The sequence below is a fragment of the Macaca mulatta genome, chromosome 3 (assembly GCF_049350105.2).
Source record: "Macaca mulatta isolate MMU2019108-1 chromosome 3, T2T-MMU8v2.0, whole genome shotgun sequence".
Taxonomy (NCBI): Eukaryota; Metazoa; Chordata; class Mammalia; order Primates; family Cercopithecidae; genus Macaca; species Macaca mulatta.
The window spans coordinates 126,088,663-126,103,727 of record NC_133408.1 but is presented as its reverse complement, the minus strand read 5'-3'; the positions used below and the strand labels follow the sequence as shown (position 1 = coordinate 126,103,727).

The window sequence follows — 15,065 nt, the reverse complement described above, 5'->3', positions numbered from 1 at the left end:
AACAGAATTTCATTAAAACATAACTAAGGCGTATTTTGTTCAGTGATTGGATTTGTGAGATTTGGATGTTTTTTTGAGGCATTTATATATTTTTGGTACCAGAATAGGTCTGTGATTACCACATTGTGATTAAATCAACTGTCAGCATTGTTTGGTGATGAAATTATTATTTTTTAGATGTAACTTTAAATACAGCCGTTCAGGGAAACATTTCTGTATTTTTGGTTTTCAATTGTTAGCATTTAATGTGTTAGTATCCTGTTTCTATCCTATTTTATATTGTCTATGTTTAGAGAAGCTTAGACTTTTAATTATGAAATATGTATTTACATAATTGTTTAGTGATGATAAAAATTCTTATACCATAGTGTTTATAATACTGACATTTTAAATTTATAGAACTTTAACAAAAGCCAGAATAGTGAAATTTAGTTTTAGATACAACCAAATGCCGTATGCATATATACTTTATATGCATTATTCACAGTCAGTCCCCAACTCAGTTTGAAGTTTCATCAATCAGTTGACTGAGAGTGTTTCCCTGTATACACAATGGTATGCATTTTTTGGTTAGTTTCCCATACTGTCCTCTGAAAGCTGATGTAATCCAGCATGTAGTCTAACAATGGTCACACAGTAGTATTTATGGTTTGTAATATTCCAGAGGAGAACTCTGTTTTGAGTTCTGTCGTAAACAAATAGAGATATATCTGTGGATGGTAGAGTTGGGGTTAGGTTAGTTACTTTCTCACATTCTCCTGACATAGGCTGTGGCAGCAGTGTCTGTTGGCCTAGGGTCTGGAGTCCCAAGTGGTAGTGGGGTTTCTCAGAAGGCAGAGCAGCAGCAGTGGAGGTAACAAGGCTGAATGAGGGATGGAACCAGAGGGCTAAAGATGTATAGGTTTTTGTGGTTGGAGCCTAGGAGGGAGGTTGGGAGAACAGGCAGCATGGAGGGCAGTGGGATGTGACATGTTTTGTATGCAGAGTTTGTAGTTCACTAGTCAGAAGGGTCCAGGTAAATGAAACCAAATTCAACAATTTATTTTTTCCTTTTCATTCATGAATTTTTTTTCTGCAGAAGCTTCCACCTGTTCTCAATTTGCAAGAATTAGAGGCGTACAGAGACAAATTGAAACAACAGCAAGCTGCAGTAAGTAAAAAAAAAACACATTTCTTTCTGACAAAACTCTAGATGAAACACAACAGAGAGGTATAATGTTGGCAGATTTATGGTTTTAACTAATAATTAACATAGAAACAAATCTTGTTATTTAATATGACTGATTCAAATGATGCATTTATATTAAAAATTTAATGCATATGGTTTTCCTTATGTTACCTTGATAGATTTGCTTCTAGAGCTTGGAATTTTCTCTCTGGAATCCTAAATGTGATCAAAGAACTTTGAACTTTGTTTTAGATTAGTAAGTACCGTTAGGCTCCTTGTCATACACATATGATTTCCCTATCCATAGTTTTGTAACTGAGTATTCCTTTTTGTTTTTTGAGACAGGGTCTTGCTCTGTTGCCCAGGCTAGAGTGCGGTTGCGTGATCATGGCTCACTGCAGCCTATCCCTCCTGGACTCAAATAATCCTCCCACCTCAGCCTCCTGAGTAGTTGGGATTAGAGGCATGTGCCACTAGTCTGGCTATTTTTTTAATGTTTTATAGAGATGACATCTCACTATGTTGCCCAGGGTGTTCTCGAACTCGGGCTTAAGCGATTCTCCTGTCTCAGCCTCCCAAAGCACTGGGATTACAGCCGCAAGCCACTATGCCTGGCCCTGTAATGGAGTATTCTCTCGGAATAAAAGTCCCCCTGAGATTCAGAAAGTCTGAGTTGTAGTCACTATTTATTTATGATGTTGAGTAAATGATTTAACCTCAGTGACTCCCTTTTATTTATCAGTAAAGTGATAGGTTACTTTACTAAGTAACCTAATAAAGAAAATGCAAGAATTTTCTTTAATGCTGTAAAATTCTCTGATTCTATAATTTCTTCATGTTAGGCTAAACCCACTTTATGAAATTTAAACTCTACTGTAGGTATTAATTAATGGTAGCATGTGGTCTTTTAATTTTTTTCAACAAAAGGACCAGTAGTAATAAATGTATCTGTTTGAATTTAAGATATAATTTTTAATAATACAACTGGCAAACAAAGGAAGGTATACTTTTCTATTACACTCAGAAGTCGCAGTGGGTGCTAGGGTCTGCTTGGAGGTAGCAGTGTTGGTGTAGGGCAGTCTTGGTCAGGAGAAGGGATTTGAGCTCTAGAGCAGTGGTTGCCAATTCTTTTGGTACCAGGGACCAGTTTTGTGGAAGACAATTTTTCCATGGACTGACGGGTGGGGTGGGGATGGTTTCAGAATGATTCGAGTGCATTTCATTTATTGTGTATTTTATTTCTATTATTATTACATCATAATGTATAATGAAATAATTATACAACTCAGCATAATGTAGAATCAGTGGAATCCCTAAGCTTGTTTTCCTGCAGTTAGACGGTCCCATCTGATGGGAGACAGTGACAGGTCATCAGGTGTTAGAGTCTCAAAAGGAGCACACAACCTAGATTCCTCGCATGTGCAGTTTACAGTAGGGATGGAGGTAGTGCTCTTATGAGAATCTAATGGCACCGCTGATCTGATGGGAGGTGGAGCTCAGGCTGTAATGCAAATGATGGGGAGCGGCCATAAATACAGATGAAGCTTCGCTTGCTCACCTGCCACTCACTTCCTGCTGTGTAGCCTGGTTCCTCACAGGCCACGAACCAGTACTCTCTATTACTAGATAATCCTGTGGAACCTTTGGAATTCTTAAAATGATGTTTAAGATAACATTGATATTTCTTTATTAATTGAAGTCTAAAACTCATTTACAATTTGATTTTCTTAACCTTAATGGAATCCCTCTTTCTAGACAAAAACAATGAATGTATCTAAAAATTGATTTACATAATTTCAAAGATGCTTGAAGCAGATTAAGAAAATGTGAAAGGATTAATGCAGTAGTGTAGTAGGTGTGCAATGTTTTGTTCTCAGTTGGCCTGGGGAAGGGGAGCCAGTTGTGTTTCTGGAGCAAACATTCCCTAAATACTTTCTGTATGTCCTGCTTCATGCTACATGTGCTATCTCTGTTAGTGAAGTTGGCAGGGGCCCTGAAATGGTGGAATTAGAGCCTCATGTTCAAAATCATTATACTTCTAACCTGCATACATTAATATTATTCATGGAACAATACACACAACCTTAGATATCTTCATAGCGTTCCAAAAAACATGTTTTCAACTTTTCAGAAGTGGAGAACCAAACTACTTGCTTGTCTTCTTAGGCAGCATAAAGGATCTAAAGGATATAAGCAAGTTCTTTTTCCCAGATACTGTCTCCATAAATTCATTTGATTAAAAATCTGCTTAACAATTTCATCTTTTTCAATCAAATCCTATTCCCTTAAAGATGGTTACACTTTTTGGTTAATGTTAGGTAAATCAGATAATGATACTCATATTATTAACAATAATAATGACCATTTATTGAGTTTCTGTTAAGGACCAGGACCTGTGCTATGTGCTTTATTATATTACCTCTTTTACTAATTTCATAACCCAGGGAAATGTGTATGGCCATAGTATGCCAATATCTGCTCTAGAAGTTATTGGGGAGATCTATGGAATATTCTTTTAAAAATTCAAATATAAAATATCCTAGAAAGCATGAAGCTTATTCTTTTGCTTCCTTTGTTTGATTACATCTTCTTATAGGTATCTAAAAAAGTGGCAGATTTAATCCTTGAAAAACAGCCTGCTTACGTAAAGGTAGGATAATATTTGTTATTTTTTGTAGTAGAATTTTTGAATGTTTGAGTGATTTACACTTGAAACTGTCAAAATATTGTATTTTTTGTCAATAATTCTGTAGCAACATAATGACTCTTTGGGTGTGTTTGTGTGTGTGTATGTATGTACGTATGTATGTATATTTTTCTTTTCCATTTGGGGTAATTTACCAGATGGAAGAAGTGAAGGGTTTTTATATATGATTCTAAAGTGATCTCGGGTTTTTCAAACTTAAGAGCCAGTGAAAATTTGCTCCCATTAACATTTAAACAAATAGATTCACCAATATTGACCACTCACTGGCGATATAACAATCTGGCTTTAAAATATGATAAAATTGGAACTAACTGAATCTGTGTTTTCATCAGAAAATCAGAGCCTTCAAAATCCATTGAAATGTCTACCAATGTTCAAATGAAGACTTTCATTGTCAAAGCATCTTAGTAAACAGAAATCATGTTTGTCATATCCTTTAATTACCTTGTGAAGTTCTCTTGGGTAGAAATTTAAACAGATATATCACTGGTATTTGTTTATTCCTGTCTACAACAAGTTGGTCTAGATTTCCTTACAAGCAATACTGACTAAATATTTTGTCATCTGTCATTGTGAAAATCAGTTACAAGTAGTCATTTTAAGTAATTTTGTGAAAAATATACTAACATTTTTCAAGTTCAGGTATTTTTGTTGCTACTTTGTTTTTCAAGCAGATTTTCTTTGAATCTGACTAGAGTTTTTGTTAGAGTACTATATAAATAAGATAGAAAAATAAAATTCCTCCAATAGTAACCCGTACCTAATCTTTCCGTAGGAACTTGAAAGAGTTACCTCATTGCAGACAGGTCTTCAATTAGCTGCTGTTATCTGTACAAATGGCAGAAGGTATTGCTTTTGATGATATTTTGTTCTTTACGCTGGACAATATTTCAAGAATAACTATGGAATCTATAATTTATAATTTTTTTTTATTATGGCTGTGGTTTCTAGAATATCATTCCGTAAGCGAACATATATTATGATCTAAAGACTACACAAAGAGGGTTTGTGGGAAATATCTCTAAATGTACTTATGGGTTTTTAAAAAATTACTATTTTTGTATTATTTAGACTAGTACTTCACAAACTGTTTGCCATGAAGGACCTATTTTTTTCTTTCTAAAATTTCCAATCTATTAGAGGCTGTAATTTTTAAAAAATGCAATAAAAACAAATTACTAGGCAAATGAAATAAAGAAGGAAAGACATGTAATACAGTCTTAATTTTTTAAATTATTTGAGTCACAAAGAATAATTATTCTGTTAGCTTTTGCAGTAAGTGCCTATTCTCAGTTTCTGTAATTTTTTGTTACAGACCACTAGCAGGTTGTGAATTGGCACCAGTCTTCTCGTGGTATTCTGAGTAATGCTAGTTTAGACTGGCCATTGAGTACATTTGTCAAATAGTAGTTTAGATCCTTGGTTTTAAAAGTAATCCATTTCGTTGCTTTATTACTTACCTAATTGTTCTGTGTGGATAGTATTCTTATTATAATAAAAAACTTTTAATTATTTATTGTTCACTTTTGCAGACACTTGAATATTGCAAAGGAAGGTTTTACTCAAGCTAGTTTAGGCCTTCTTGCAAATCAAAGGAAACGTCAGTTGCTGATTGGACTTCTGAAATCTCTGAGAACTATAAAAACATTGGTATATATGGGTCATTTTAAAAAAGTTAAAACTGAATTTTGTGGTTGAAACAGATTTTACCTTTGATATTTGTTTTTTCAGCAAAGAACAGATGTACGGTTAAGTGAAATGCTGGAGGTAAGTTAAGTTTTGGAAATTTAGGGTACTACTGATACTATATAGAAACATTGAAGCAGGCAAAATTCAGAAGTGCATTTTTCTCAAATTGGTTTATGATATAAAGAATATTTTTAGGCATGTAAAGATACTTGTTCTGGAGCCTTTTTCTATTGACATGATATATACTTTATTTAGAAAAGCAAATGTATTTGGGGAAACATTTGTCTTCTGATAACACTGGAATGTTAACTTGTTTGGTTGTATTACATCCAAATAGCAATAAAAATTAACATCTTTTTCATCTAACATATAGTAGTAATTTAAGGACTGTGTGATACTTTAGTTTTGTTCAGTATCGTGTATTAATTGCTTTTCTGAGTGAGCCATCTGTTTTTTCTTTGATGCATTCTTAGCATTTTCTGTCTACTTCTGTCATAAGGGTCTCCAAAGCGTAATGTAGTATGTGTGTTTCCTCATAATACTTGAGCTCCTTGGGGTAGGTACTTTGTCGTTATCAGCATCACCAGTGGTTTGAACTGCATCTGTTGAATTTAGAATTGAGCGTAGGGACAAGTTTTTGTGGTTTTCTGTATAATTGCTTTATTACTTCTCAACTATTACTGCTAACTAGGGTTTCAGAAACCTATATGAAAAATTCATTTGGCATTAAATTACTGTTAGGTGATAAAAATACTCTGAGTTTATTAATTAGTATATTGTTTTTTTCTAAATCTATTTCTTTAGAACTATTTATTGATTTCTTGGTGGTAAATTGTTGAATATCAATTACAAATAGAATGCATACTATTTTGAAACATTTTATATAGGCATTACTGAAAGAGGATATGTTAACAGTTAAAGAAAACCTTCCCTGTGAAGCAGCTAATGATTTAATGTAGGATTTATCCATAAGTCATGGTCTTCAGGGGGCTGTTACTTTGAAGGAATAGAATATTTTAAATATTTCTTCTATGTATATATCTTAGGCCTGGAACTAGTTGCCTCTTATATTTTGTCACTTACCTATCATTGATATTCTAAGAGAAATTAACATTTTTTGATTCTTCAACTTTTGGTTAGAATATGAACAGAGGTGTTTTTTTATCAGGAGCTTTAAGAATAAAATGTTTGTATTCTAATGACTCCTGTTGTTGTTATCTTAAGGAGGAAGATTATCCAGGAGCTATTCAGTTGTGCCTTGAATGTCAGAAAGCTGCCAGCACTTTTAAACATTACAGTTGTATAAGGTAAGGTCATGTAAAAGGTTTAAAGCAGATTCTCTTGTCAGCTTTTTATGTAGCAGTTGTGTAAAAATGTTAATAGACGTTGAAAGTTAGTATAAAGTGCTGTGTTCTAGTTTAACTTTATATTTATATATGGGCAGTACAATAAAATTATAAATAATAGATTTTAAGGTGTGAAAGAGCAGATAGTTTTCATTCCTGCTTTTTCTTGTCACCTCATTGAAACTCATTTTTCATATTCTTTCCAATCCAACGGATTCTATTTTTATAGAGTTGTAGACAAGAAGAAATTATCTGTTCATGTCTCCAATGCACCTCTTGGGAATTCTTCCTTAACTTTGCCCAGCTTATAAATATTGAGGATATTATTGCAGCTTGTTTTTAAGATCCAGATGGTTCAAGTGTTCGGCTCATCATGATAAAAAGTCTTTTGGAAAATTTAAGTATAATTTCAATGTATACAATAATCATGTTTGTAATAGTTAAGTGATTATGTATTCTATGTGTTGTCTTTTATTATTAAATGTACAACAGAAAAATAGCCACTGCATATTTTGCTATTATCTCTAACTTTATTAATAGCGTTTTGGTTTGCTTAAAATGAGGAATTTGCATTACTTGTGACAGTCTTGGAGAAGCTCTAATCTCTAGGTGTAATTTCCAACATTCCTCTAAAGCCATCACAAATAAATGTACAATCTAAGTAAAATAGCGTGCTTGCCAAACAAATCCAATCTCAAATTAAATTCATACCCACCCCAGATTGCATCCCCTTTGTCTCTCCTGTATGGAAATTCTGGCATTCAGTGAGCATGACTCCCTGTTGTTGTAGATGTTGATTGCTAGTACCTGAAAACTGAAAGCATTATAGTAGAGCAAAACATTAATATAGGTTTGAATTAATTTTAAAAAAATTATCTCATATTATAAGGGTTTGCTGGTTATAGGCTAAGGGCTAGATATTTTCCTTCCAGAAATGCTGTTTAAGTCTCTATGGTATTTTTTTTTCTTTAAAATGTGCAGATTGAAGTTACACTTTTTTTTTTTTTTTTTTAAAGATAGAGTCTCACTCTGTCACCCAGTCTGGAGTGCAGTAGTGTGATCTTGACTCACTGCAACCTCTGCCTCCTGGGTTTAAGTGATTCTCCTGCCTCAGTCTCCTGAATAACTGGGATTACAGGTGCCTGCCACCATGCCCAGCTAATTTTTGTATTTTTAGTAGAGATGAGGTTTTGCCATGTCAGCCAGGCTGGTCTCTAACTCCACCATGCCCAGCTTGAAGTTACACATTTTTTATTCCGTTAGGATATAAATTGAGTAGTACCAGTGACACTTTCATTTTGCCCATTTTGAGAGTCATTAACTGTCATTATTAGAAACCTGATGATGTCATTTACACTTATTAGGTTAAGTAAATAGAGAATTAGTTTTAGTATGTTGAGTGTATTTAGAAATTTCTAACAAGCCATTCTGGGTCCTGAAAAAGCAAATCCATTTGAACCAAAGCATCCGTTTAGTTCATTTTGTAGTGACAAATCTGTTATATAGTAACAGCTTGTTTATTGGGTGAAAGTAATTCAGGCAGTTTACAGAGTGTTTATGCCAGGTACTTTGCTTTAAAATTGTCGGTATGGTGATAAACCACATACAGTGTAATCAATATAATCCCTGGTTTCATAAAGAACATAATCTGTCAAGAAGGACTTATATTAAAGTAGGTGCCCATAGAATTAGGCTGTAGAGAGAAGGAAGTTGTGCATACAGTGGAAGCTTTCGGATCTAACTCTCCTTCCGGGGTCAAGACTAAGGAGGACCTGAAGGAAGAACAGGAAAACTTAAGGTAGGCCAGGATATGAGGGTGTGAATAGGAAACTGTCTACACCAGAAATGAAATCTTTGTTGTGGAGATACCAAGCAAAATGAAGACTGAAAATATGTATCTATTGGATTTATAGCAACAAAGAGGTCATAGTTGACCTTTTGGGGACAGATTTGGTGGGAGTTGGTTGAACTATCAAGTGTAAGGTGAGGAAATTTTGTGACGAGGACGGATATAGAATTAAGAAGGAGAAACCTCAATATTTGAAAATTGGTGGGAGAGAGTGAGAAGCTGAAAATAAAATAGCATAATAATATACTAAGGCTTTGCAGGATTATTGCAGAGATTGACTTTGAAAAGGTCACTGTCTATTATAATAGGGAAGAATGAGCGTGGAATTGGTTGGCAGGAAATTGAGGGAGCAGGTGATGTGTTGAAACTTTTATATAATTAAAAATCTATTTTAGCTATGCTAAAGTAAATGTCTTACATGATGAGTGTTAACTGTAAAAAATGTCTTTGAAAGAAATTCTTATTTGGGCTTTTAAAAATTGATATCAAGTGGCTTCTGAGCACTTTTTAAATTAATGGATATACTGATATGTGGAGGAGGTGTGGCTACAGTTATCAAATGAGGTTAAAAGGTTGAAATGAAAAGATTTAAATTAATAGTTATTTTAGCTAATACAGTGTATAAGAAGCATGCTATGTTTAGATATGTGAGTCATGCATGTGATAATAAGAAAAATTGGTCTTATTCTCTGCAAATAGGTAAAAATACATCACACATACATTCACATATCCCAAGGAATTCTTTGTAATGGGGTTTTACTTTAGATATCTTACGAAAACTTAAAGTTTTTAAGTTGGTGATTTAGTGACAGTGTCAGGGTGACTTAGAGAGTGGGGCTATCAGTTGGAGCTGTCTGGTGGTGACGATAGCCCCTCTGCTAGCATCTCTTCTCCACCCCATACCAGCACAGTGTCCTTTGCCAGCCACCATTCACCTGCCTAACACCATTCCCTCTTTCCCTTCACCTGCTGTTTAACTATTTTGTTTATATGGGAGAACATAATACATTTGTTCACTTCTTTTGTAGATGATATAATGTGGGATATAAGGATAGAGTTAATTGACATGTAGGTCATGTTGAGTCCACAAAGATAAAATACATTGTTATTCTAACGTTCTTTTATTTTTGTCTTTATAAATTTGATACACCTCTTTTTTTTTTTTCTGTGCGTTTTTGCTCTTTTTTCTCTGGTCTTCCCAGTACAGTGTTGCACCTGTTCTTGAGCTCTCTAGTTGGGCCTACTCATACAGGATTCATCCACACTTTTAAAATGTATTTAATTGACTTGGGGCTTGTGGAATTTAGCCAAAGGCAAGATTTAATCTTTGCTTGGACTTGAGTGAATTAGAGTGAATAAGCATTTTGCCTTCTAGTAGTCTTAGGAACACTAATTAACTTCCAACTGAATTTATATATTCTCAATTTTAAAAACATTTATATCTACGCTAATTCTTGTTCATGACTAGAGAATCATAAATATTTTCCTTTTAGAAATGATTTTTAAGAGGATCACCCCATGATGTAGAACATTTCTGAATTCTGGTGTGATTTTTTAAAAAATATTTTAAGCAAGTTTATATGCAAATGTACCTACTTGTCTACTTGTTAGTTTTTTCTTGGCAGATTGAGTGTTCCTCTTTTCTTTCCTAGTCACATCACTCCTTTATTGGAAATAAGTTTTTTGTTTTGGGTAGAGAGCAAACTCTCCAAGGAGAGTTACTTGGAGTAGCTGAGATGGAAAAACTTTGGGCTGACTCTTATGATTCTGAAAATAGGAAAAACAGAATTTACATATTTGCTTCTGCATAAAGAGAATCTGACTCTGTATCTTGTAAGTCTCAGATTATATAACTAGGTAGTTTAACACATGAAATACCAAGTGTAATCGGCTCTCTGTATCCATGTGTTCTGTATCTCTGGATTCAACCAGCTGGAAGTGGAAAATATTTGGAAGGAAAAAACAAGAACAAAAATAACAATACAACCCAAAAAATCACAATGCAATCGTAAAAATAATAAAAATAATACAACATAACTGTTTCATACGTTTGCATTGTATTAGACATTATAAGTAATCAAGGTGATTTAAAGTATAAAGGAGGATGCGGATAGGTTACATGCAAGTACTGTGCTATTTTACTTAAAGGACTTGAGCATCCATGGATTTTGATGCCTATGGAGGGTCTCAGAATAATCCCCCACAGAGACTGAGGAATGACTGTCATATAATGATGCACCCAGTTGATTGAAAAATGAAAGAGAACTGACACTTCCTCTGCACCTTGTGTCTTCCTTGAGATGTGCCATGTTTCAGCATCTTTAATAAAATATACAGTAATCTGAGTTTTGTTCACTTTTATAACTGACAGAGAACATTTTAACATTGTCTGACATTTCCTGAGTTGATTGACAGAGAGTCATATAGTTGGGATTTATTGAGAATAAGAATCAGAATGTGTTTATGCTAAAGTGCATCTGTGAATGAAGTACTTAATTTCTTTTTCACTTGAAATTTGTCTCAATTTGTTTCAAGGAAAGTTACTTTTAAAAGTCAAAATTGCTTTATTATTGTATTTCATTTGAAAGAAACTACTTGAGGGAGCCTGATAGCATTTTGTGTTATGCACTGTAAAGTTTGCATACTACTGAACTGGTTTGTTGAGTACTGTACTTTAACATAAACAGATGTATTAAACGTCTCATAATTTTTCAAGAATTCCTTCATTTTTTCTCAGAATATGATCCTGGTAGTTTAGTGAAAATTGTAGGTTGTGGAATGTCTTTACGTCATATGGCAAATGAACAAAGCTTACAAATATAGCAATACTAGGAACTTTTCTTCCCCTGTTGCGTTTAATTTCTTTACAGCAAGATGTGTCTGCTTTCTTCCTGTAAGATCAGGGACATAAGGAGCCCTGCCTTGAGTAATGTTTGAACATTGATTGTTTCTGCTAGGTTTCCAGGCCTTCTAGCTTGATCCATTGTTTAGATCCTGAGTCCTTGTTGCTTGGTCAGCTTGGACCAAGTTTTGATAACACCTGCACTCTTATCTTCTATTTTAACTTGTTTCTCTCTGCCTCTCAGCACAGTCTGCCGTGCTGTGCTGTTTTAAATAATGTAAAATAACAGTTTCACATGGCAAAAATCCTAATAAACAAGATTTTAAATAAAAAGCAAGCGGTTTTCTTTATGCCCCATTCACCCTTCCCTTTCCTAATCCCTGGAGTAAACCAGGGATTTTACAGCTTACTAATTTTTTAAAAATAATTTTAAAAAGTCTATACATTATATACACACACACACACAGACCCATATACACACATATATCTCTTTCCTATTTTAACTTTTATCAGTTCACCAACTGAAAGTTCTTCTGCTGAACTCTAGCATGACTTGGCAAACTGTCTTTAAAGGGCCCGATAGTAAATATTTTAGGTTTTACATGTCGTGATGTCTCTGTTGCAACTATTCAGCTCTGCCTTTGTAGTCTGAAAGTAGCTGTAGACGAAAAGTAAACAAAGGGGTGTGGCTATGTTCTAGTAAAACTTTATTTAGAAACATAGACTGCCAGCTGGATTTGGCCTGTGGGTTCTGATCGCTGATCTAGAATTATAGTTAATAAAGTTGGAGACGCTTTGAACTTATTAGTGTTGGACTCTGAGCTTTGTGGTGATAGATTAGGTCAGGGATTTCTTTTCTTTTCTTTTCTTTTCTTTTTTGAGACAAGAGTCTCATTCTGTCACCCAGGCTGGGGTGCAGTGGTGCAATCTCGGCTCACTGCAACCTCTGCCTCCCTGGTTCAAGCGATTCTCCTGCCTCAGCCTCCTGAGTAGCTGGGACTACAGGCGTGTGCCACTACACCTGGCTAATTTTTTTCTATTTTTAGTAGAGATGGGGTTTCATCATGTTAGCCAGGCTGGTCTTGAACTCCTGACCTCAGGCAATCCACCTGCCTCAGCCTCCCAAAGTGCTGGGAGTATAAGCATGAACCACTGCACCTGGCCAAGGTCAGGGATTTATTAACAGAGTTAAGTGAAGTTAAGTGAAGACAGAGATCCAGTTAGATCCAAAGTGATCTTAGACTTTCTGTTATAGCCTGGTTATATATGGTTTGAAGGATCATATAGGTACTTAAGAGTTGTTGGTTTAGCTTCAGAATGTTGAAAAATCAGTTTCTCTGAGGTCTGCTGATAAATTCTCTGCTTACTGTAAGTAGATTGAAAACCACTGGAATAGGCTCTGATTTAAACAGACTGGAACATCAACATCTTCGGGCCATGGATATATAGTATAAACTTGGAAGTACTTTTACTTAAGCTCATTCTAAAAGTTTTAGAGCTTTACTGAACCATGTACAAATTGGGCAATTGAGTAACTTGTCTTCAGCATATAATAGAATCATGAAACATTAGAGCTGGAAGCAACCCTTGCTATCTAGCCCACCTTTATATAGGAAACTAATGCCCAGAGATATTAAAGGACTTGACTTAAATCATATGGTTCATTAATAACAGACCAGGGAAAGATCATTAAGATATTATCGCTGTGCCATCCTGTCTTTTTGTATAGTCAGATTTGTTCAAAATCTTGATTTATATGCAACCTTTGTAGGACTCATGCTTGTGAGTGTATGTGTGTCCTAGATCAGTTGTTTAAAGAACACTATTAATTAGTTCTTTATGGATAAATTATTCTTATATTTCTTGTAGTGATGGTAAAAACGCTTTGTAGAATTGTTTGATTCATTCCATTCAGCTTGCAGATAGCTTTTAAAGGCTTTTAGCCTTCCATCTTAGAACTGGTAGTTTTTTGACCATAATGTTGCATTTATTTATCAAAATGTTTATGAATAGATCCTTTTAACATACTTTGATTAATTGATCAAAATGGATTGAATTCATGTTTCTAAATGATGGGTAAGAGCTTCTTTAAAAGCTGTACAGTTAATGTCCACTATTTAATCACGTAACATTTATATATGTATTTTTAATTAGTAGCAAATTGTTGTCAAATTGCAGTTGTACATTTTGAAAGCATTTTTATTGAAACCAAATTTTTGATTTATAGATTTTTATGTTTATAATCTTCCGCATGCTGTTTACCTTACCACATTTGCATTAAATCTTAATAAATAGGATGTAGAATCATTTACCTTTAATAACAGCCATAAAAACATCTAGGTTTATTATAATTTCATAAACTAACACTAAAGCCCATTTGTTTTGATAGAGAAGTTGAAGAAATCATTGCTGTCACCTGTGAATGAATTCAGATATATTTGTTTTTCCTCCAAACTCAAAATATTCCCTAAAGGAATATGTTTACGAGTTCTGAATTACTAATTATTCCACTTGTCCTTGGCTCTCTGTTTCTGTTACTCTAGGATCAGCCTTGGGTGAAATTTTGAACTTCATATGATAGTGGAACTGTCTTTAACTCTTACTCATCTCTCTTCTCTTGCTAAGGCACCTGCAGACCCAGAGTTCAGTGTGGTTCTTTTTCTTCTAAAACATTCTCTTCCCTTTCCTTCTATCTCTGTAATTTTATTTATTAAGGTAGAGAATAGGGGCTAATGGAATGATGGCAAAATTTTGCCATTTTTCTTTGAATTACAAATTTGACTTAGAATATTTGTTACCTATCTTAGGTAGTAAATTTAGTTCTGGGAAGTCACTAGTGAATAAGCCACAGTGCCTTAAATGCTTGTGCCTTGGAGACACAGCCACAGGTATTCCTTACTGTAATATAGGATGCTGTAAGCAGAGTATTATGAAGATTGTGGGGGTAGTTACTTAGCAGGGAAAGACTACCCAGATAATATGGCATTTGAATTAAGCCTGGAAAGATAGATGGATGCTTGTGAGTGAGAAAGGAAGAAGGGATATTCAAGTTATTGTGACCACTATGTATAAGAACTGAGGGTGTGAAAGTCTGGAGTTTGGTTCAGGTGCTGTGCACAGTACATATGTCTAAAATATAGGCAATGAGAAGTCAATGTGAAGTTATTTTTTTCATGTCAGATTGTTAAAAGTCTTATATGCCATACTAATTTGGGGCTTTTCTCCTTAGTTTAATAGGGAGTCACCAAAAGATTGAAAGCAGGAGATTAATGTGGTTTTATTCTTGCTTTACTTAAGAACTGCACTCAGATGTCTTTAGGGACCAGGCAGATAACATAAATGTGAGGCTGCCAGATGTAAGACCGCAGGAAATGGTAGAGCCCACGGGACTAGAGAGCACTTGCCTTGCCTACAGCCGTTCACATACAAGCCATTTGACAACACTGTGTCTGCCAAATCATGTA

The 15,065-nt window shown here is 34.6% G+C and overlaps 1 protein-coding gene across 3 annotated transcripts in view; it reads left to right on the top strand.

The window, feature by feature from the left end:
• The window catches only part of VPS50 (VPS50 subunit of EARP/GARPII complex), a 220,315-nt gene that overhangs the window by 122,327 nt on the left and 82,923 nt on the right, over positions 1–15,065 (top strand). For all 3 annotated transcript variants that reach the window (XM_077998061.1, XM_077998060.1, XM_015134266.3), the window contains exons 4-9: positions 1,079–1,150; positions 3,765–3,818; positions 4,651–4,721; positions 5,408–5,525; positions 5,607–5,642; positions 6,789–6,871. In XM_077998061.1, coding sequence (XP_077854187.1) covers positions 5,634–5,642; positions 6,789–6,871 — 92 coding nt within the window. In that variant the 5' untranslated portion in view covers positions 1,079–1,150; positions 3,765–3,818; positions 4,651–4,721; positions 5,408–5,525; positions 5,607–5,633. The remainder of the gene's footprint in view (positions 1–1,078; positions 1,151–3,764; positions 3,819–4,650; positions 4,722–5,407; positions 5,526–5,606; positions 5,643–6,788; positions 6,872–15,065) is intronic.